Source organism: Pseudopodoces humilis, chromosome 3, assembly GCF_049639895.1.
Source record: "Pseudopodoces humilis isolate 2021_Gansu_Grassland_sample_001 chromosome 3, ASM4963989v1, whole genome shotgun sequence".
Lineage (NCBI taxonomy): Eukaryota > Metazoa > Chordata > Aves > Passeriformes > Paridae > Pseudopodoces > Pseudopodoces humilis.
Genome location: NC_142202.1, coordinates 43,981,690 through 44,005,064, shown reverse-complemented (window position 1 = coordinate 44,005,064; position 23,375 = coordinate 43,981,690). Strand labels below are relative to the sequence as shown.

General features: G+C 38.8%; 1 protein-coding gene across 1 annotated transcript in view; it reads left to right on the top strand.

The window, feature by feature from the left end:
• PCNX2 (pecanex 2) overlaps positions 1-23,375 on the top strand; it is a 149,366-nt gene that overhangs the window by 38,913 nt on the left and 87,078 nt on the right. Inside the window, exons 13-17 of the mRNA XM_005518660.3 lie at positions 5,357-5,528; positions 10,483-10,593; positions 11,182-11,273; positions 21,732-21,841; positions 23,251-23,347. Coding sequence (XP_005518717.2) covers positions 5,357-5,528; positions 10,483-10,593; positions 11,182-11,273; positions 21,732-21,841; positions 23,251-23,347 — 582 coding nt within the window. The remainder of the gene's footprint in view (positions 1-5,356; positions 5,529-10,482; positions 10,594-11,181; positions 11,274-21,731; positions 21,842-23,250; positions 23,348-23,375) is intronic.

The following is a 23,375-nucleotide window of genomic DNA, read 5'->3' as shown; positions in this document are numbered from 1 at the left end:
ACATTTTTTTGTGCAGAGTCCAGGTCTGAATTTCAGGTTCTCACAGTACTGTTACAAGTGTTATTTGCTGTATTGTATTGTGTAAGTCATGCAGCAGTGGAACAAAGTAACAATAGGTGTATTCCCATATTCTGTTTCTTTCCTATAACTTTATTAGGGATACTCTCTTGCAACTATATGCACTATACAGACTCCAATAGAAATAAAATTTAGGAAGTTTTTCCACTAAGGGTTTTAAAGGTGGAGGTGTTGTCATGCTAAAATAGAAGATTAGCAATTTCTACATTATAGCTTTTTAACACAATAGGTATTTGTAAAGGCTTGCTTGAGCTACTAAGCACCTCAGAAATAGGACAATGAGAAGCTAAGAAGAGATCCTCCATGTACTGTTTCATAATTCATGTGCCTGTATTAAAATTAAAGTGAATAACATCTCTTGATGTTAATATAAGAATGCAGAACAGCAGAGTTATTAAAGAATGATCTCTACCACACCCATGAATGAAAATGCAGATAAGATTTTTTTGAGTGTGAAACAAACCATCATGAGCCTCAGATCTGCACAGTGAATTAAGTTCTATTCATGGATCCATGAGTAGCTGCTAATGCCTTGTGTTATCCACGGCTGCCAAAGAGGTTCCAAACTTCTTCCCTATCTCACCTGCAGAATTTATTACTGTTTGGTGAGACTTAGTGACTTTGTCATCTCTAGCCTGCAGCATTTTGAAAGAGTGCTTTCAAATAGCATCCAGTGATCTCAGAAAGCACAGTACCTAGAGATGCTGTAAGCTTTTGTTCCAAACTCCTCCTGAGTGCCAATGTATATATTTGCTGCTGTTGAGGAAGAGCTGGCATTTATTGTTGCTGCAGGTTTAGTACTGGTGCCTGCTGTAAGATGAGAGTCTAATTTTCCTGTCAGCTGGAGTTTTAGCCTTTCCAGTTCTAGTCCATTGGGAGTTGGTGACCTTTAGCTGCTGTTTACACAGGGGTACATGGTTCTGGGATGGTGAAATTTGGTAACAGCCTCCTCACTGGAGTGGTGGAGAGAAGAAAATCAAGTTGATTCCGAAGTGTGTTATATTTTGCTGTTAGTGAACTGATGCAATCAACCTACTGGTGACTGCAGGGTATTAAAATTCACTGGAGTGGTGGAGAGAAGAAAATCAAGTGGATTCCAAAGTGTGTTATATTTTGCTGTTAGTGAACTGATGCAATCAACCTACTGGTGACTGCAGGGTATTAAAATTCAGAGATCCAAGAGATCCTTGTCATGTGCATTCAAAGGTTTTAGAAAAAGCTTAAGTAAGGTTTTACATTTAGCAAATGGCTCTATAGAAGGATCTCATGTCTCTAAGTACCTTATAAGACACCTGTATAGCTCAGGATCTACCTTGGGCTTACAAAGGCATTTGAGCTTGAAAGAGTACAGTTGTGCTCTTAACAAGATTTAGAGGATCTCTTGCATAAATTTATTGTCTCAGTCCTCTTACGTGCCAAAGCACATAGCTAACTCAGTTTTGTAGCTACTGTAGGCAGTTTTCTAAATCCCATAAGGCACTTATGAAGTATTTTTAATTTGTCTCTGTAAGCTTTTCTGTAGAACTGAGCAGAGGTGCATTTCTTTACAAAAAAAGCCTTCTGTCTTTCTCCTCTTACATGTATGCACCCACAAACAAAAAAAAAATTCCCATCAAAATGCTTTGCCGTCAAAACTACTGTTTTAGTAAATGGAAGTGTTTGTGAAATTATTCTTTGTTGAAAGTTTTAATATTTTTATAGAAATGTGAGATGCATCACTGCTGTGTTGGTAAGATGTGAATATCTGAAACGCATTAATGAGAAACATGGACATGAAAAAAAGTGACTTTTTTTAGCAGACTTAGGGAAAGGAAAAGCTTTCACTGAAATTTTTATCAGTGAAGGAAAAAAAGGATTATTTAACAAATGAGATACAAAATGTAAAAGGAATTCTGCTTCACTGTTTAAATTCTTCTAAACAACAATGCAGAGCAGAGTCATTTCAACAAGATTAAATCAGTTTTGCATGTCAAAATTTGGTGAGCTTGCCTAGTAAAACAAAATGAGCTCTTAATATCTAAAATACCTCATTAAACAGGTTGTGCTGCCACATGCCCATTTGGGTGAAGGGCTGCCTAGCTTTGTCTGTCGGAGGCAGGTACAGGAGGGCTTTGCTCCTATTGTTCTATTTGTTTGTTTCTAAAACCTTAAAAAGTTAAATGTAATGTCTATCCCCTGGCTGTGACTTTTGGGAAGTGATCCTGTCTTTCCTGGAAGTTGTCCACTGTTGCCCTCAAACCAGTCCTACCCCATATAATGCCCCTCACGTGAAGCATGTAAATGACAGTGAAATATCACACTAATATTTGTAGCAGTTCCTCTTTCTTGTGTTGTTTTGCATGTTCCCAGATGTGGGGACTGGAGTATTTGCTGTGCTCTTGGAATCTCATTCAGCTTGAACACATCCTTAGTAGTGCAAGAGCTGGGCAAACACCACTCTTCTGAATGCATTTCTGGTGCATTGCTTTGCTTCTGTTGGTAAGATTCTAGAAAGATTTCAAGATTCTGTCTCATTACCCACCACCACTTGAAAAACAGGGAAGGAAGTATTTATTCACATTTTGCAGCTTTCAGAAAACCTCTGGAATCTGCTTCCTCAATCATAAGTGGCATTACTGTAGTTAGCATGGTGAAGTGATTGAATTAGTCTATTTTAACTAAGATTGAAGTGGCCTACAATGATTTTCCAGTGCCACTGCCTGACCACTTCAGGGCTGACCAAAAGTCAAAACAAGTTGTTAAGAGCATTGTCCAAATGCCTCTTCTCAGCACTGACAGGCTTGGGGCATCAACCACCTCTCTAAGAAACCTGTTCCTGTGTTTGACCACCTTGCCTGGTGCAACTTAGAGCCATTCCCACACATCCTGTCACTGGATGGGACAGGAGATCAGCACCACCTTCTCCACTTCCCCTCCTCAGGAACCTGTAGGGAGCAATGAGGCTGCCTCTCAGCCTTGTCCCCTCCAAGCTACACAAGCCTGAAGTCCTTGACTGCTCCTTATGGGACATTCCTTCCAACCATTTCACCGGCTTTGTTGCTCTCCTTTGGATGCCTTCAGGGACCTTCGCATAGTTTTTAAATTGTGACACCCAAAACACACAGCACTCAAGGTGGGGCTGCACCAGTGCTGAGTACAGCAGGATTATCACCTTTTGACCAGCTCCTGTTGCTGTGTTTGATGTGCCCCAGGTGCAGTTTTCCCCTCTTGGCACTCACAGCAGACTCACATTGAATGTGCTGGTAAGCAGCACCCCCAGGTCCCTTTCTGTAGGGCTGCTTATCAGCCACACCTCTCACAATTTACACTTGCTCCCAGCATTACTCCATCCTAGGAACAGGACCTAGTGCATCTTGTTAATCACTGCCCAATGTTCCAGTCTATCTAGCTCTCTCTGCAAAGCCTCCTGACCCTCAACAGAGTCAACAGCACCGCCAGGTTTGATGTCTTCAGCAAACTTGCTAAATGGTCCATTCAGTTCTTACATGCAGATCATTGATAATCTGTTGAGCAGAGCTGGCTCTAGAACTGAGCCCTGAGGAACTTCACTGCTGATGAGTCTCCAGCCAGATGTGGCCCCTTTCACTGCAGCCCTTTGCACTCTGCCCACCCTTCGGCCAGTTCTTCACCCAGTGCACCGTAAACTACTTTAGAAGTAAGAGTTAAATATGCACTGTAATCCTGATTATATCAGTGTTCTGCATGGAACTGCAAGGTGTGTGGAGTTAAACCTCTGGGCTCGTAGTCATCAACTCTGTTTTACCCAGCTGCCTTCAAATAATCACCATGCAAAGATAAAACTGGCTTCCATAGTTCAAGAGGTGAGACAATGTAACATCACATTAAAATAGACTTTGGTCTGGAGTGAATGTTAGGATATAAAACATTAAGCAATTGTTTAGTGCATATTTATTGGTTTCTTTTCCTAAGTCACAGCTCATATTTTATGTAAATGAACTGAAGTTTAAAAAAGGCCAGAAAGTAATAGTTTAAATTATTTTTCTTTTTAAAAGTTTTATCTTTATAATTCTCCACGGATTATTTTGTGAACATGTGTCCTATTAAAAAAAAAAAAAAAAGCAGTAGTAAAATTGAAATTGATTAAACAGCAAGGATTTGTGTCCCTGACTTAATTCATATTCCATAGATGTGAAGCACGATGTAAGCCCACCAGTCCCCTGTAATCTGCCACCTTGTTAACTGATTGATCCCAAAAGAGGGTACAGATCAGTTAATAGCAATCTAACATACGAGCTTGGCTGGCAGCCAAACAAACACAGTCACAATTTCAAGTCAGTAAGTAGACTCAAAGAAAGACATGATCTTTTATTATACTCACTTAAATTACGTTTCTCAAATTAGAGCAGTTGCACAGCAGCTTTATGGAAGGCAGGCTTGGATTCTTGTCACTTTGCTCCTGGTTTTTCACATTCAAGGAGTCTTTCGACTCATCCATGTTTAAAATGGCCTAGTTACCCTTCAGCTTGCTACCAGGAGAACTATTAAGGCTCTTCTTAAGTGTCTGTTAGTTTCCCTGGCCTGCAGCCACACAACAGTGTTCCCACAGGATTAGTGGGAATCAATTGTGTGAGAGATGTGTATGAAAGACATCAGATGAGATTCCTTCCACATCCTAATTCCTTTGGATCACCATTTAAAAGTGCTTCATGAGAAATAGATCAGAAACTGCTGATGAGTGTCACCCCCTTCAGAAGTTATGCTGATTTGTTGTCAAGTGGTTCAAAGAAACAAAAAAAATTAAATTGGTGAAGAAAAATCCGTCCCCATGCCTCACACTGTACTGGGGATGTGCTGTATTATATTTTTTCTTCCCAGGATTCAATTAAAAATTAAATTAATTTTATATTTCATAAAGTAAAAAAAAAGTCAAGCCACCTGAAGCAGATGTTCATTAAAATAAAAGAAATAGAGAAAAATTATTTTTCTACTGAAAAGAACAATTCATACAGATTGAGGTTTATTTCTCCACAGAAGGTGATGACTCCTAGAATTAGTAAGTTTTGAAAGGTCCAGAAGGGTAGGTTTTCAAAAGCATAAATGATTGCTGGAGTCAGTCTTAACTGCTCATTGTGCCTTTTGAAAATCTCCTCTGGAGAAGATAAAGTACCTTGTAACATTTTTATTAGTAATTATTATGTATAAGTCATTAAAATATTTTGTCTGACCCCTGACCCTCTCTCCAGATTAATGCAGTGCATGCAGTAGAAGAATGAAAATTCTTACTTTAAAATTCTAACTTTTTGTTTTTTATTTCCAGGGACACAATAAAATCATAATCTACAGCAGACCTGTATATTTTTGTATATTGTGTGGCCTTATTTTGCTGCTAGATGCTGGATCTAAAGACACAAATCCTCCTGTTTATACAATGTATGGCCTGAAGCTCTTCTCACCCAGATCTCTCCAGTCAGCCAGAGACCATGTAATAGGTGAGTCAATATTTTTCCAAGGACTGCAAAAAGGAATTAAGTGTGAGTCTGTGTTTTCCCATGCTGGTAATCAAACACGAGTTATGGAGGCACAACTCAAAGTCAAATTGATAGAAACATTTGGAATGACTTAAGATGGAGCAAGGGGAAGCTGGCAACCTTCCCTCATGCAAAAGGAATTCTTAATGAAATGAGGCTCATAGAAATGTCTCCATAGAAAACTAAAAGTCACTGATGTTATTAGCAAAAATCATCATCTGTGAAATGCAGTTAATCTTTGTAACGGCTTGTCTGTGTGGAGCAGTTACTGCAGAATAACTTGAGTTTTAAATTTAATGCCTGGAAGCTAATCCATGCCAGTTCCTCAGATGAACATCAATCTTCTGATCATGAAGAAAGTACTTTATCTTGGTTTAGTTTAATCATACTGTCCATGTGACCAGTTAGTGTGGAGCAGCCACTTTGCAGTAGGTCTTTCAACCTTTTTCCTTCTAGAATCATGTTCTGAGGTTGCTGAGGACATTCAGACATTGCCTCAAGACAGATCTGATGATCCCTTGGCACTAATTTGGAGTGGCCACAGTTGACATTACCCTGTGCTGTCAGGACACTTCTTCCTGTTGCACACCACACTTACAGTCTATAGCTGTGATGTTACACTAGCTGAGCCACAGATAGGAGTGCTGGACTGGACTCCCATGAATAATGCAACACTGTTAAGGTACAAAGTAGGAAATGTGAGGTTTACTATAAAAGTTGTGAAAATTTCCCAGAAAGCTGTGTTGTAGTGTACCAAAGATGGCCTGTTGGTTTGTGAATTTAGAAACAGGAGAACAGCAGAAAACTGTTTTTATGGTATAGTGTACAACCTTTGAGGTCTTTGTTCACCTGTGACTGTTGTACTTGCTTTTTGCTATACTCAGGTCAGACTTACTGCCTGAAAGGCATACTATTTTTAGGAAAGTCTTCTGGTCCTTAACGTGGGTACTATGGCTCCCAGTTCTTCTCACCAGAAACAGGGGAATATGAAGAGCTGCATCTCACTTATTTTAATTAGCTTTTTTTCATTGCTTTCCTCTGGTCTCATTTAAGTTTTTCCTTACATTTTATTTTCTCTTTCTGTCAAAGGTGAGCAGTAAAAATGCTGATAAATAATTCAGCAAGAATTGTAGATGACACTTGGGATAGAGATAAATGAAAAACTATAGCAACCAGCATAAGAAAACAAAGTGTGGGTATAAATGTGTTAATTTTGGCTGGTCTCAAAAGAGATGGCAGAGCATGTTCTTGAAGCAGGAGGGGGTGGGGGAGAGAGGAAATACAGGCTCATCTCGCCAGCTGGCACGTGTTAAACGGGAAAGAGAGGAGAAACCCTTTCTCTTTGCTTTTCCCCTGCTCTTGTTTTGCCAAGGTGTATTGGTTCAAGTGATGTTTGGTGCTGTGCTCTGGCTATTCCTTGCTTTGTCTCTATGGGAGTCCTAACTTCTGGCTGCTGTGAGTCCTTGCAGTTGTTCACAGTGCAGTGACCTCTGTAAGCCATGGCAGGCTGGCATCCTGTGGCATCTTGCTGCACTTTTAATGTAGATTCTCTTAGGCAGTGGAGGTGTAGAAGTATTTGGTTTGGGCTATAAATTAATGAGGGAAGTTGGTGCCTCTGAATACCAATTAAGTCTTACTACCGTTTTGCAATTTTGCCTGTTTGCTAGGTATTTTTAATTGGTCTGTCATATAGGGTGACTTTTTAGTTTACATTTTAATCATACTTTATTCAGACTTTATTTTGGTATTTGGAATTGATATGTTTGGAAATCAAGGGATTTTTGACTGTGCATTACAAATACCAAAAAAAGGAAAAGTCTTTTATTTCAGGTGTTTATTACAAAAGAAAGCAAAAGCCATGGAAATCATAGAACATACCAAAGAGCTAGTGTGATGCCGCATATCATACTCTGATAAAACTCTTGAAATAAGGTCATAAAAGAAAATAATTGCAGATTTGTTAGATGTGTAACCTAATTACTTACGAAACATGGTTTTTAACACCATTTATTCATTTATTTTCAATCTACTTGTCGTCTTATTCTGTTTTATTTTAAATTGGTGATGATTCTGCTATTGATTTTTATTTCTATTAGTTGGGGGTTCATGACTTTAGATCTGACTGTGATTTTCATCTTGAATTCCTTATTTCAGTTAATATTTTTGCTGGATTAACATATGAATTGCAAGTAAGGGCACAGACAACCAACCTCATTCACTGGGAACTACAGGTGTGGTTAGTGACAAAAAGAGTTATGCATTTTATATATGATAGTTCTTGTGATGAAACCATTTAAACATTCAACAGGTAAGTGAAATTATTTGGCAGACATCTCAGAAGACTTAAGAATTGGGAAGTGGCAAAATTTTGTGATACTGAGTCCTCTGTCTGCTCCTTTTAACAGTGTCTGAGCTTCTGTCAAGAGAAGAAAACCTATGAATGTTAAGTTCTCACATGTTCAGGAGTGGGAGAACAAAAATACTATTTCTCACTGAAATAATGCTTTTTATTTTCCTTGTGAAAAAAAACCACAAACGTTATACTACTCAGATATAAATTTTTTTAAGTAATCTTTTTCTAAATGTCTAAGATGTTTGCAACGTGTGATGTTGCCATTCTGCATTTCTCAAAAGACACACATTTTCCAAAGTTATAATTTGTGTTTCCCTCTCATATCATATGTTTCCCACATATCACGTTTATGTGATATGTGCTTGTTTAGAGGCAAACTGCAGTGTTAAATGCAGCAGTTCGCATAACAATCTCTTAGTGATCCAGCTTTTAAAGGTGTTGTGGGTCTGTATGAAAACGTGTGAAGCTTAAAGAAGAGTTCATAATGCACTTTCAAAAGATTAATCAGTTACCTTTATTGACTGCTTCCCACAAGGGGAACTGCTGCTTCTAAATTCAATCCTTTTGTAGGTGACAACTGTTTATTTTCCTCTCCGGTGTGCTCTTTGGTGCAGGATAAGATAAACTAAGATACCTTAGCTAAAGAAGTTGCTAGGGTTGTTCAAGGTATTAATAGGGAGTGGGTGAGGTGAGGACAGTTTTATAGTCAACTAACTTTTCCCTCCTTGTTTACATTTGTCTCTGTATGTCTTGGTGTACTGTCAACTCTTTAATCTCATCCTTCCTTCCACTGCTCTTATTCCACTTTTTCTGAGGTTGCTACAGCAAAAGCAATCATTTGGGCTGTAAGTCAGTAGTCTAAGATGAGTTCTGGCAGTTCTGCAAATCCTTTGCCGAAGGAACAATATCTCCTGAGAGTTTCAGCAGTGTATTTTTGGGATAGTTAATCCATGGTGGGTCCACATGGCCTGCTGAGCAGTTTTCTTTCGTGCCATTTTGCCTGTCTTCAAAAGTGGTCCTTGCTTGGCTTGGCATGACTTGGTGGAATATCTAGAAATGTGCAGAGTAATAGAGGAAGAGGAATTTAATGTTGGCATTTGTATGTAAAAAATTGAGAAGAGAACATTTCTGTGTTTTCTTATATAAGGATAATTTTTGCCAGTAGCAGGAAGCAGTGTTGAAGGTTCATTGTGAATCCAAGTATACTTAAGTGAGTGCTGTCTGTGTTTAACACTTGAGCATGTCATTTTCTTTCCTGTGTTGGACTTTCTCAGCAAGATTTACAGTATTAGGTAGTAGTAACGTATAATACGGTGGAGATAAAAGCTGTCAGATCAAACTTGGTGTATTGTTTCCTTTTAGTGCAAGATGCCTTAGTCAGATGAGCTGGCAGATGTGAAATTAGCATTCAGCAAAGAACACAAATCCTTTTGTTTCCTTCTCAAAAATCTGACTGGGGGAATGGGGAATAAGTTGTACTTTTAATTTGCTTTTTATGAGAATGAATAGGAGGAAACTGCAGTCTTCCTAGGATCTAAAGTAACAAAGACATCCTTGTTTACAAGGAACAGTGGCTACACACACCTCTCTCTGCCATGCAGAGCATTGTGGTACTAGTACAATGAAGCAGTAAGAATATGATTAAATATGTGTGTGTATTCTTGAACGTTTTCACAAGGGTCAAGCGTGTATTTAGATGCTTTGCTAGAAGCCTTGCTTAGCATTTTTTGTGGTGGAGCTGAGAGTGAATTAGTGGGGAGGAAGACTGCTGGAGGTGAACTGCTGGAGGACTTAAGACTAGTGGCATGATTACTTGAATTATGACTCCTGCTTTTCCTTGCCTATGAGGCAGCCATTAAAATGAGTATTTAAATTAGCATTTCTATTCAGAAAGAGGGTATGTAAAGCTGTAAGACTGGGTTTTACCCCTGAGTTTCTTTCCTGTTTCTAATGTTCTTTCACTACTGTGAAGTTAAAGTCCATTCTGCTAGTTGCTGGCGGAATATTCTGGGGAAGCTTCACCATAGCTTTTCTACCATGTTTGGAGACTGCTGTGTCTGCTTTTGATTGATGGGAGAGGCAGGATATTATGTTAGCCAAGGTATTTCAGATTTTAGTCATTAATTTTTTTTCTGTTTATTGAATTGTTATAGCTGTTCTTGAACCATCTCAGATTCAAGGAAGAAATTCCAAAGTCTGCAAATTAAATTTTTTTTTACTTTGAAAAGAACAAATATAATCTTGAAAGTATTTGAGAAGCTATGTAAGGAGCTCCTAGTAAGGAGGCTATGTAATGTTATTTTTCTGCCACTTTTTTTATCCAAAATCAATCTTAAGGTTTAACTCTGAGCTTTAGTTTCTTATGTGTAAAATAGCATTATTTGTTTTGAATACATGAGGAAGAAAGTGTAATCATTGCTGCTAAGGTTAAGGTATGTTTACTTGAATAATCTTCAGAATTTATTGCAACAATTTCTTATTCTGCTGTCATGCATATTTCTTTATTTTCTGTACATTGGATGTGTGACCGTGTTCTAAAATACTTTTTTTTTTTCTTCTTAGTGTTTTTATATTGCTTTCCTGCAATTTCTCTTCTTGGACTTTTCCCTCAAATCAATACCTTCTGCATATATCTTTTGGAACAAATAGATATGTTGCTTTTTGGTGGTTCTGGTAAGTAGCCATCTGCAGCTTGAGCTGTCCCCTTCTGGGTTTATAACCTCAAATCAGAATATATTGTTACATGTTACACAGCACAGTGCATGTTAAAGCTCAAACAGCTAATTCTATTCATCTAGCAGTGGGGTGAATTCTTATAAGGCCCACTTGATTAGATTTCTTTTTGCTTTTGAAAAGTTGTACGCAACTTTTCAAAACTAGTTTGCAGATTATGGTTGATATCAAAGAGCTCTTTTCCTGGCATGTGTGATGTGAATTTTTACTATATTTATTGAAAAAGAGAACCTTTAACTTTCTTTTTTTGTTAACATCAAGAAAAAAAAGTTTGCATTCTTCCACAGAAAGGCAGATTGACAAGATATTTGATGTATGATAATTTTCTTTGTGTTATTTCAGTCAGAGATTAAAGAAGGCCCTTGAGAGATGAAGCATCAAGATTTTTTGTTGGTAGTGGGTTGTTTTTTTGTTTTTCATTATAGCTTAAGTAGCAGGGAAGATTGAGATGCATCTACACTATAATCTTAGTTTGGGTCAGAAACAAAGTTCCTCTCTCTTCCCACTTACCACATGTCTCTGTTTCAGCTGCTGCTGGGTTCGTATCTGCACTGTACAGCATTTCCCGAAGCTTTGTTGTTCTGATTGTCCTATATGCCTTCTGCTTCAGTGCAGTGAAGGTAAGCCAGAAAAGCAACACTGGAACAATTCAAAATTTCAAACTGGAAATTGATGTAATCTAGGGAAACTAGCATTGTTAGGTCCTACATTGTTGTTGCTTATCGAGATAAGGTTTGCAAGCCATGCTTCAGTTTCTGCATGTTAGTTACACTGAAATAGACCAAAACTGTAGCAGAAATTCTGAAATAAATGTGTATCTAATACCTGTGATTATTTGCCTCTTATATGTATCAGTCTGAAATGATCCACCGAATTTTCTCTACAAACATAAACAGCAGCCTTGACTTGAAAAGCTGCAGTCTCTTGACCTGCATAGCCAGGCCAGATTTGCTCATAATTCCTAGTGGAGTTTTTGCTGTTCCTTTATAACAATATGTCTAAGAACTTAAATGTTGAGGAGACCAGTGGACCATCTAAGTAAGTAATGTGTCTGTAATTTCCACAGGGAAATGCAATTCAGGAATTTAATGCAAGCCAGATGACTGGGTTTGCCACTTTTTTCTCTAATATTCCACAATTGTTACACTAGGGATATTGGCGAGTGTGCTTTTATCATTTGGTGTCTGTGGACTTGTCTATGAATTTGTCAAGTCCCCTCCTGAATGTGCTGGTCCTCTCTGACTCCACAGCTTTGTGCCAACAAATTCTAGATGTTCACTGGGCTCTGTGCAAAGCAATGCTGTCCTTCATTAAGCTGATCTGCTAATTTCACCATGTTTTCCTGATGCCTAGTATTGCAGGATTTTCAAAAACTTGGTCTGCATTATTTTTGTCTGCTACCTTTACAGTTTTGCAGGCATCAACTATATCTCCCTCAGCCATCTCTTTAAACTGAGGGGTGCCTGCCTTTCTCATGTCTCCCTATAAAGCAGCTGCTTTCTCAGAGGTAATATAGTCACGCTACTCTGTGCCTTCTCTTGATCTGCTGTTAACGTCAGATGTGGAGAGTCAGTTGTGTATGGTGCTCAGGATGCAGATGTACCACAGCTCTCCATGCTGGCATAGGTCTGGTTCCCTTACCAGTGATGCCCAGTTTTGAGCAATATTCAATCTAAAGCTTTTTTTAATTTTTTTAAATTTTTTATTTTAGTGTGTAGTGCCTATGCACTGCCTGGGACATTTAAATAATGGCAATGAAATTTTGTCTGCTTTCAGATTGGCTGTAAAATTCCCAGTGAACACAGCAAGACCAGAATTTCATGTTAGACTTGTAAGAAAATTTATCCTATAAGGGACAGCCTTTTGGCAGTGTTTCATTGAGGGCTGGATGCTGTCGGTGTCCATGCAGGGGTACAGCAGGATGTGCTGTGGTTGACAGGCTGCCCTTGACATCTTGTGGGCACATGTCAGAGGAAGCTTTGTGGTGCTCAGTCCACATGGAGAACCCAATATGAGGTTCTGCAGCTGCCAAGGATGTATCACGTCAGTGTCCAGGCTGGCGATTTACACAGATGAGAGGGGCAGTCAGGTGTTCCTTTAAGGGAATTCTTTCAGGAACATCAGCATTTCTGTAGTGGTTTCCAACAATTTTTTGCTTGACATTTTGAACAGGAGCCTTAGATCAAAGAAGGACAATTATAATGCCTTAATGGTTCCTTGCAGACGATCAGAGCTGGCTGTGTGTTCTTAACCATTCCCAATAGTAAGGTGAAATATGTTAAACACATTTGGTGGCTTGAGTCCTTACAAAACAAATTACAGCATCTCAGCTGCTTTGTTAAGACACTTGAAATTAAATGCCTTTGAACGTGTGGTGTTCTCCCAGGGAATCTCCTTTCGCCTGGCTCACCCAGTTTATCAGTTGTGTTTGTTAGACCTGACCCAGCTGTGTGATTGATGCTACAAAGTTTAACTGCTGTTTGGGCAGTTTCTTGCAGAAGTAGCTAGTACTCCTACTACTGTTCTCTGGCTATATTAATCATTTGGAAACTGGCAGCTGGGGAAGGAGGCTCTCCTTAAGCATGAACAGAGGGAGAAAATGGGCAACTGGGATGAGAAACAGTGATAAAAATGAAAAGAGCGACATGGAAGGCAGGAGCTAAACTACTGTTAAACAGGCAAATACCTGGGGAAGAATTTTTTTTTTTTTTCTTTTCTTTTTTCTCATTAAGATTAGCGGAGGTGATGCAGTAGTTGAGGGTAGAGTAGGGAAATTGTGTTATGGATACTTCAAAAATTTTTTTTGCAAACAGTAGGAAAAAAAAGCCACTTAAAATAGTTTATACACTCTTTTCTCAGCATAATACTTTAAATTACAGCATTCAGGTGGCTTTGTAAATAAGCAATCTCCTTGTGGATTAGGCTTCAAACTGCTTAGAAATATGCTTTTAATGCTACCCTGAAGTTGAGTGCTGTGAAAGATTTACAAGATATCTGTTGTAAATTACTAATATTAAGTTTAGACTTTCTGTTCCCACAGAAGTTAGAGTTAATTTGAATTTTAATGGCACTGTTCTTGTAAAGGCACTTCTGAGAAAGTTAATTTAAAGCATGTAAAGATGATTCCTCTTGCTTCAGCTCATAATCAGTCTACCGGGGTGCTTGAAATTTCATACATTTTTTCTTCTAGAAGTTCTGAAATAAGCACTTGTGTTAAACCTCCTTGTTCTTCAGTCAGGTCCAGAGATTTTTATTTTGAAGTGTTTTCTGTAGCAAGTCAATGATTATTTGGTTGATGGAGGGAGAGTAGGAATAGGCTTAATCTGATCCTGAATAGATGATCTAATACGCCTGTAAGTAACTTGAACTGTTTTGATAAGTAGTGAGCAGCAATTTATGATCTCAATCAAGTGAAGATTTTAACTTTTGGTACTCTAGAAATTGTGGAAATGCTATAGTCTTTTTTTGTACAACAATGGTAACATGGTTTTCTTTAAGCTAGAAGGAACATATTTTCCATATTTGCACTTTATGTCTGTTATTTATTTTTTATCCTTATTTTATTCTGTTAACTTTTGGTGAGCTTGCCAAAAACAACAGCACAAAATTTTCAGTATTTATGGAGGTCAAAAAAAATAAAAAAATCAACATAATCAAATTTTTCAGGGTAGGGAAATACGGTGGATTCCATTTGGTAGAGGACTTCTGGGTTGCAAAGTGTATTTTTTTGGCTGAAATGTAGCATCCTCAAATGTCAATTCTGTTTATTGGCAGAACATCTTATAGCTCAGCAGGTGTAACTACCAGAGTTCTATTTCCTGAAATAAATTGCAGAGGAGAATGGATCTCTAAGTGATTTTGTGCTTTTTACTGGTGAACAATTGCTCACATCAAATGCCCAGCCAGAAGAACATTCCAGTGGTATCAGGCTTGATTCTCTCCTTCCTTAAGTGGTTCTTGTGTTCTAGTTATAGTCTTGAAGGGTAAAATAGTCTGACTCCTTTTTCTCTGTACATTAATTATTCTGAAAGGAAATATATTACTCCTGAAGAAGTTAATTGGAAGAATAATTAATTTACCATATTAACTTTCTTTTTTATAAAAATAAAAAAAATATAATAAATCTGTGTACTTAAGTGAGATTTTCTTGTTCTTTTTAGAGCATAAGCTATATATATACACAATAGTTTGATTTAGTTTTACTCAGATTTTGAAATTCATTTAGAATAGCAAATTCACAGTGATTAATTGTTTGCTCTAGGACTTCAGTTTTAGAAAATTAGGAAGTAGGAATTGTTTTAGGATGTGTCCACAGAACAGTGTAAATACTCAAGATAACTTTCAGGATGTGAATATGAGCTCTGAAAACTGAGACTGACAGGTCTGTGCTGAAGTCCTGTGCCTTGTCCAGATTGATTTTGCTGTTGAATTATGTTGTACAAGACCGTCTAAGAGCCTTTATGTAAAAGCAGCTGTGTTACAGATGTATCATTTAACTTACATCTAAGTAACTTAACTGTTTAACTTAATATATCCATGAGAACATGGATTTTCATTCAGGTAAGTTGCCTGAGGAAAATCATTGTACGGTATTCTAAGCTGAGCATTCATCCTGTGACCTGCAGACAACGTTTGGCATGTCCGACAAGTTCATCTGGCCCTGTCACTCTTTCTGAGTGACCTTGCAGTGCCTTTGCCATTGCATGACCAGGAATATTTCTCTCTCATGGCTAAAATGCATATTGCACCTGAAAACAGATGGACAGATCTGTAGTCCTGTGTGAACAGTGAGGGTGTGGGTTGGGTCAGGCATCAGGCTGCTGTCATGTCCCATCACAGGCCTTGATCAGAGCACATGACTTGTTCTGGGGAGTGGCTGCACACTGCTCACCTGGCAGTCCTGGGGTGTTTGTTATGTGGCCAAATGTGCACTTTCACACAACTAGTAAAAGGGACAGACTGTCACCAGGGCAGGCACAAACTCTCTGCAAGATTGTGATGCCTGTGTGTGCGCTGTGTGACTTGGATCCTTGGAGGAGAGAAAGGAATATGTTGTTCAGAGGTGACTGGGAAGCAAACAGGTCCCAGCTGCTGTCCCAGGAAATGGGGCTCCCATCCTCATAAGGCTCCTAAGCAGCTTTGCCCTTGCTTGATATTGGTGTGGAGGAGCTGTGGGTCTGCAGCTGGTTGGGACCTCCTCTCATGGTGCTACTGCTGGGATGATCAGTTTTCATCTTCTATAAAGCTGTCACATAAAAAAGAAACCTAAAATTGTTCACAGTAGGAAGTACAGAGTATTGCATCTGAAATTACAACAGATAATTTCTCCATAAAAGCTGTGAGCACAAAATAACTGGTCTCTGTGTGTTGGAGGCCTTGAGGACTGATGGGCAGGACACTATTTATTACTGCTGTCAGTGAAAGCAGCATATTGTGAGTAGAACAGGTTTACAAGTCTCTGTCTGCCCTGGCTGGTGCAGATGTTGTTCCCTGTGGTGATGATGTGAAGTCACATGGATAGATTTCTGTTGTGCTTTCCCAGTGATGCAAAGGTGATTTGGTTACAGCTTTGAGGTGCTGTAGAGCATCTTTTTATAAATCTTTCCCCATGATACATTAGTATCATGAGTGATAGACACCAGCTGCTTATCCATCCTTGCACATAACAATGCTGTAAACCTGGTTTCAGGCTAGTACATAGGTAAATGGCTTCGATTCTGAAGTGCAAAAACTGGAGCTTCTCCTGCTTGCTTTGATCTTTCTTTATCTCTCAGACCTCTGTTTAATGATATCAACACTCTTTATTCCAGTTCTTTCCAGGTCCTCTATGAACTTTCATTTACTTTTGCTTAATACAAAGCTCTGAATCCTAAGCATGGTTTTATCAGTTCTTTTGTTCATGCCTTGGATTCTTACATCCAATAGCAGCAATTTTTCAGCTCACTACTTTTTTTGAAGCTCTTGGGTAAATGAGCTTAGTTTAGCAATACCTGAGTTTACTTCAGCCTGGCTTTATTTTTGATCTCATCTTCAATCCTGTAATTTTGAACAGAAATTGGCAGCTCTAACAGCTACCTTAGCTTTGATATACGAAAGGGTTTTCTCTTTTTCCAGGAGGAAGTGTTTTTATTTTTCAGATATTACATCCATCAGATTGGAGACATGGGAATTTCTGTGCCATCTTTTTCACTTGACTAGAATTTCAGATTTTTGTCTCTTGCTCCATCTGTTTTGTGGTCTGTGCCCAAATATTTAAGAAATGTTTTAAAAAAAAGGCAGATATGCCCTCTTTCTACAAATATTTGATCTGGAATTTAGCTGTTTTGATATCAGTCTTTAGCATTCCATTGTCCCAGAGTTTTGCCATAGGGCAGAAGATCACATCCCTGACTGTTTCTGGAATCAGTCAGACCTTGTCTTCTGCCTTCTGTTCATATCAGTTGGTTTGGATTTGAAATGTATCCAGAACCAGTTAATTACTTGTCATCCAGTGAGTTTCGGTTTTTTTTATGGAACTTGCAGTTTATCTTAATCAGCCTGGAAAAGAAAAAAAAAAATCAGATTTTTGGATTTGGGTCAGAAAAATTAAACTGATGTGAATGTATTCATATGTGGCATACCAGCTTTTTCCAGCTCTGTGCAAATGTATATTTTTTAAAATGTAAGTTACATAGTTTCTGTTGTCTCATACCTGAAGAAAGTACTTTCTGGTGGCTTATTTAGTGCTTCAATGGACAGTTACTAAAAATTCTGTGTGGATTTTAAACTGTTCTCAGCTTGCATTGATGTAGTTTGGTTTGTTTAATGAGTTTGAAACTCATGAATCAGAATAACAGTGCTTCTTACTTCCTGTCTACAGTGATGCAGTTTTCATCTGTGTACTAATAATTTTGAAATATTTGTCTGGGAGTTTGATGGTAGAAAAGAGTTGCAAGCATACATCTCCCTCAATCTGCTAAGGCTGCCCAGATAAATTTCTAGACAGCAATGAAGGGGCTTATATGTATAGACAGAATTCCTGAATGATCAAAAATAGAAATATAGTATTATTGGACAGCTTTATTTCTGCTGCACAGAATACTCTCAGTCCTTTTGGAGGTTTTGGAGGCAATTCTTTTCCAATTTAGAGACCCCTGAGATTGAAGCAAGAGCTGTTAGGGGTGTTAATTTTGGAGAGTATTGCTAGATACCGTGTCTTTCAGCAAGTGAGGTCTACAGCCATAGTCAGGTCTTGCACTGTATACATAACTTCAGTAGTTATGGTCTTAGTTTTCTGTGAATAAGAAGTTATTTTCCAGATAGAAAAAAGAAATTATGCCTGTAGAATCCAACATGGCCCAGGGTTGCTCTCACTGTACAGAAATGTAGAAATCTGCACTTTTTCTTTAGGATAAACTCACCATTATGTGAAATTGAGTATCCATTCTTCCTGCCTGAAGCTGCTGCTCATCTTGCTTTTTAGCCAAGGGATTCCAGTCACAGGCTGCGATCCCCTTGTGTAATGTGGCGTGTGTGGACACGCATGGACACCTCTGTATCAGTCCAACCCTTACAGGTTTTAAATTTCAGCAGTGAAAATACAGTCCAAGATAATAGCAATTGCAGAGAAAGAGGGCCAATGTTACTTGGAGTGGGCAGTGATACCTGTATTCTGGTAACTTACCACTTGTCAAGTTTTTGAAGATCAACTGGGAAAGTAATGCTTTGTTTTCCATGGATGATGGGAGGATAAGACTGGTGGGCATCTCTTCCTAGAATCTGTCTTTAATCTGTGTAACTTGAGGCTCATTAATTCACATATTTTTTGAAAAGGAGTATCCATGGTAATATGGTGTTAAGCTTATAGTTAGCCTTGTAGAGAACAAGTTCTTACTATTTTGGGGGTGAAGAGGGGTCCCTTTTACAATCTCTTTCAGAAAGTCAGTGTTTAGATGTTCAGAAATAGAATGACACTATTTGTTTCCATCTTTACCATCACATATGTGGAATGGTTGACCGTCAGCCCTATCTGCTTGTTGCTTGATATGTGAGCAATGGCACAGATCCATGGTGAAGCAGGGGTGTGGAGGTAAGGAGAAAGACCCAAGAAAGTTTGATTGAATTGCATGAGGGAGTACGTGACTTTTAAAGGTCCAATCCAACCCAGCCCATTCTCTGACTCTGTAAATAGTGATGAAACCATGAGAGTGGAAGACCAGGTTTGTGAAGACCAGCTGGAGTTTGTCTCCATATTTAAAAAGCCAGCCACTGTGCCAACACCTTCACCTTCAATGGTGCTGTCATTGCAGGAATCTGCAAAGTCATCTCTGAGTTGAGTGGAATACCTTGAAATTTAAAAAAAAAAAAAAACAGAAAAAGTAACAAGATTTTCTGCTTAGTGTAATTGTCTCTCTGTTCAGAGCACTTTGTCTCTGGAGTAGAACATATGACTTATTTGAATATATCTTTGAAAGATAAGTGTGCTACATGCACACTTTTTTAGGAGAAGAAAGAAGTAAAAAGGATAAATAATGTAGGACAGAAAACTACTAACACTACTTTTTAAAAATTCATTTGCCTTCCCACCTCTAGCAGGGGGAAAATGCTCATAAGTTCAAAGTCACCTTTCTCTCCCACTTTAGTGGATTGTTTTGGGATTAGGCAATTCTGTGGTTGGAATGGAACACCCCCCACTCCCACCACTGGGTCTGTTGTAACTCATGCCTTTCATCCTTAACCCCGTCAGTCTGTTTCACTTATTTTAAAAATGACTACGTGAGTGTCTGCATTGAAACCAAAACCGTATATGAAAGCACTACATGCCGCCTCAACCCAGTGAGGTAAACTAGGAAGCGAAAGTCCCTGTCTAGTATGACAAATAATACCAGCTTCCAAGAGTAAAACCTGTCATTCCTGTTTTCCCACTGAGAAGAATCATTGTTCAATTATCAACTATATTGGGTTTTTTTCTTTCTTTAATTTTTTTTTTTTAATTTAGAGCTACCAGGCATCATTAGTGGGGGTGGAAAATGACAAAATGGAAGAGGGTACATCACACTGATATTGGAGAAATGATACCTTTGTTCATTTTCATCTTTTCTACAACATTATGTAGCATTTTTCTCGAAAATCCTGTTCTCTAGGCACATAGCAAATATTGATGCCTGTCTTACCTGCTTTCCTGGCTCCCTGATGCCTGAGTTTTGAGGGAGCAGTGACAGTTTGGATCTGTAACACAGGCCACACAGAGGCTATGTGTAATATGTAGAAAATATGGAAATAGAATTCCTGAGACATTAATTTGGGGATTCAGCTGTGTACAGCTTTATAGTAGAAAGAGGGTGGAATGTTTTTTCGATCTGGCTACTGATGAATTTCAGTATCAGGAATATTGCCCAACTCTTGATAGTATTTTGTTTTTAAAAGTAGTTGCAGGGCAAAGGGACAGTCATGCTTTAGAAGCTGCTGGGAGGATCTGTACACAGTTGTATTGCCCTGAAAATGCAAAGGATGTTTGGACAGGCTATGGTTCAGACATTTTCAAAACATTTGGCTTCAGTTGATTTTCTTCAGTGTTTTGAAGAATATGAATTGAGTATGACACGAGACTAAGCATGGGAAAAGCTAACCCAAAATATATTTGGCCCCAAAACTGGGAACAATGAAATGTAGAGTAGGATTGTATGGTAAAGTTTAAATTGTCAAATAAATGGTTCTGGATTCTTTCAGTAATAGCATGCGAATATCTCTTTTGTTTGTAATTACTGTTTTGGGTAGAATTGTTTGATAGAACTTGGCTCTTCTGTCTTTCATCTTTGTGATGTTCAGTAGTATGATGAGGGGAAGATAGTTCTTGGAGTTAAAATTTCATTTTTTTGGTACTACTCTTAGGATAACAAGAATTTCAGAGTTAATTTGCAAAATTCCATGCTGCAATGGGTTAGATGTTTGACACTTAAAAGAAAATTAGTTTGTCTTAGTATTCATTGCACCTGAAAAAAACTGAGTGTTTCCTAATATGCTAAGAAATCATGCATGTAACTGAGCAAAATAAGACTAATAAACCTAGTTTATCCTCTGAAAATATTGGTCCTGTACTAACTGTTGAGTTTTTAAAGCAAGAGATAACCTTGTAGAAAAAGTCTTGTTTGCACTAGCCTAAAGTTTCACAGATCCTACAAGCATTGCTTCTAAAACCTGTCCAGAAAGTGCTCTGATGCCAGGATCTGGTGAGTTCACACTTGGTAGATCAGGTAGAAGTTATGTGGAGGCAAGGAGTACAACCAGTGTGTGAAATGGCTATGGATTTGCTCCATGTTCCTGTGTCCTTCACAGATGAAATCTGTGTTCCTCACAGATAGGGCTACAAGTATGTCTTAGGATCCCTATTTTGTACCTGATGACTTCACAGATAAAGCTAATCTTGATAAGAGTTCCTTAAGCTTTAAATTCCTTCTCTTATTCTTTCTAGCCAGTTTTAGCTGTTTAAGTCACCTGGAGAGAGTTTCTCATCTCAGTTGTGTCCAGAGTGTGTTGGCGAGTGTGTCAGTCGTCTCTTGTTTCCCTGTTCAGGGATGTCACACACGGTGGCGAGTGCTCTCCCTCTCCGCTGTGTTAGCATCCAGGCAGGGCCTGGGTGTAATGCACAAGGCAGCAGAAATATGTCTGAAAGAAACCCCACTGCCTGAGCTATGTGATATTGTCATTTGTTATGTGCAGTCTGGCTACAGGTTAAGTAACTGCATATCAATTTAGCATGTAGATAAATACACTGCAGTTGATTTCACTCAGAACTCGTTTTAATGAGAATTTTCCTCTTATGTTTTATTTAAGAGGAAAGAAAACCTGCCTTTCATGTATTTTCCTAGCTAATTGCTGATTATAGGGGAGTTGCATAGTATGACCACAAAACATACCTTTAATTGCTGGGTTTCTTTCACAGTAATAAACTTTGATATGAAAAAGGATTTTCAGTCTGTGGTAGATGGTGTACAAATTTAGATGTTGTGCATGTAACATTGCATGTATGATGTATGTCTCAACCTACTTTGGCTTTTTAAGTTCTGCGTTCCTAACTTTGTTTTCTGTCATCCTCTCAGGAACCCTGGGATGCACAGCACATTCCAGCACTGTTCTCTGCTTTCTGTGGTCTGCTAGTTGCACTTTCTTATCACCTCAGCAGACAAAGCAGCGACCCATCTGTGCTGATGTAAGTTGCCTGTAAATGTTATTTGCTGATTGTACAGCACACAGCCAGAGTGTTGCCTGGGTTTCATAACCACAGGGGTTGCTTCCTGAAAGTACTGTGGGGAGGTGAAATTCCTCGCCATGTCTGCATGGTCGGTATCGGTCATGTATATGAATGAAGTGCTGCAGTCAGATCACCAGCAGGGCTGGTGCTTTTTAAGCAGCGCTATCCAAAATCTCTGAAGCAGATTTTCCCCTCTGGGAGGCTGTGTGCTTGGCAGGTTGGAGGACAGTGATGTAGCTGAGGGGGGTTCAGGCGACTAGAGTTGCAGAATGTGCATTGGGTAGCACTGGGGCCAGGAGAAGGGACATTTGACGTGCTGGGAAGATGGCTGAATTCCAGCTCTTGCTGAGGATTCCTACAGTAGGCTATGCCTCTCAGTCTGAGGTACCATCCTGTATTTTCTTCTCTGACACAGTTTGTTAGAGGTAACTGAGGAAAGGAAGTGTATGCTAGGAGCTGACATTGCAAACAAGGGAGATGAAGGGAAGAAGTCCCAACATTGTGATCTGCATGATGAGGTGATGTGTGAGAGAGAGACCCAAGAGATCCATTGCTCGGGGACAGAAAATGTGAATTTCCCAGTGAGGAAACTGTGATATATGGCTGTTATAGGAGCTGTGGAGGTCAGCAAGCAGCTGGGCAATTACACCTATGGCTGTGGGGCTGAGCAAGCAAGTGGGTTTTGTGCAGCCAGTATCACCATGCCATTTGGAATTCTGCTTCACAGACAGCTCAGTTTTATCTTCAGCAACTGAAATGGTTGTTAAAAAGTCTAAAAATTAAGAATACATGTACAACAACATCAAATGTTTATTGTGCAACTGTAAAAATGTGTAATCTTCAAAAAAAGATATTTAAGATTTTTTTTTAAACAACTCTGAACTTCTTTTAAATAAGGAGATTGGAAAAAGTGTTTAAGGAATGGCCTATGGCATAAAATTCAAGATGGATGAGGAGGTAGTACATAGATCTAGAAAAGAAAATGAACATACAGTTTGTACAGAATTAGCTTCCTTGCCCATTTTAACATGGGTCTAAAGAGTTCTCATTGGTTTCAGCTTAGCTGAAACAGAAATAAGAGTCATAAATGTAACAGTACCCTGTCTGCTCATTCATCAAAATGACTGAGTCACATTGATTGGGCTGTTGAGATTCCTCAGGATTCTGATGAGGAATTTCTGTCCTGATCGCAGGTAGAGCTGGTTTGTGTCAATCTCCAGCTGTACAGAGATAAGAATGTTTGCATGAAGAAGGAACTCTGAGGCTGTTCTTCCTCCTCTGTCCTTCAGGAATATTCAAGGAATATTCAAGAATATCTGTTGCACATGTTCAGAAGTATCCTAACTAGGAATTTCTTTATTAAACAGGTCCCTTATTCAGTGTAAATATGTCCCTCACTATCTACGCCAACGATTTGAAGATTCATCAGAAGATCCACTCCCAGAAAAAATGAGAGAATCAGTGGTAAGGCCTTTTCTTTCATTACTTTCTG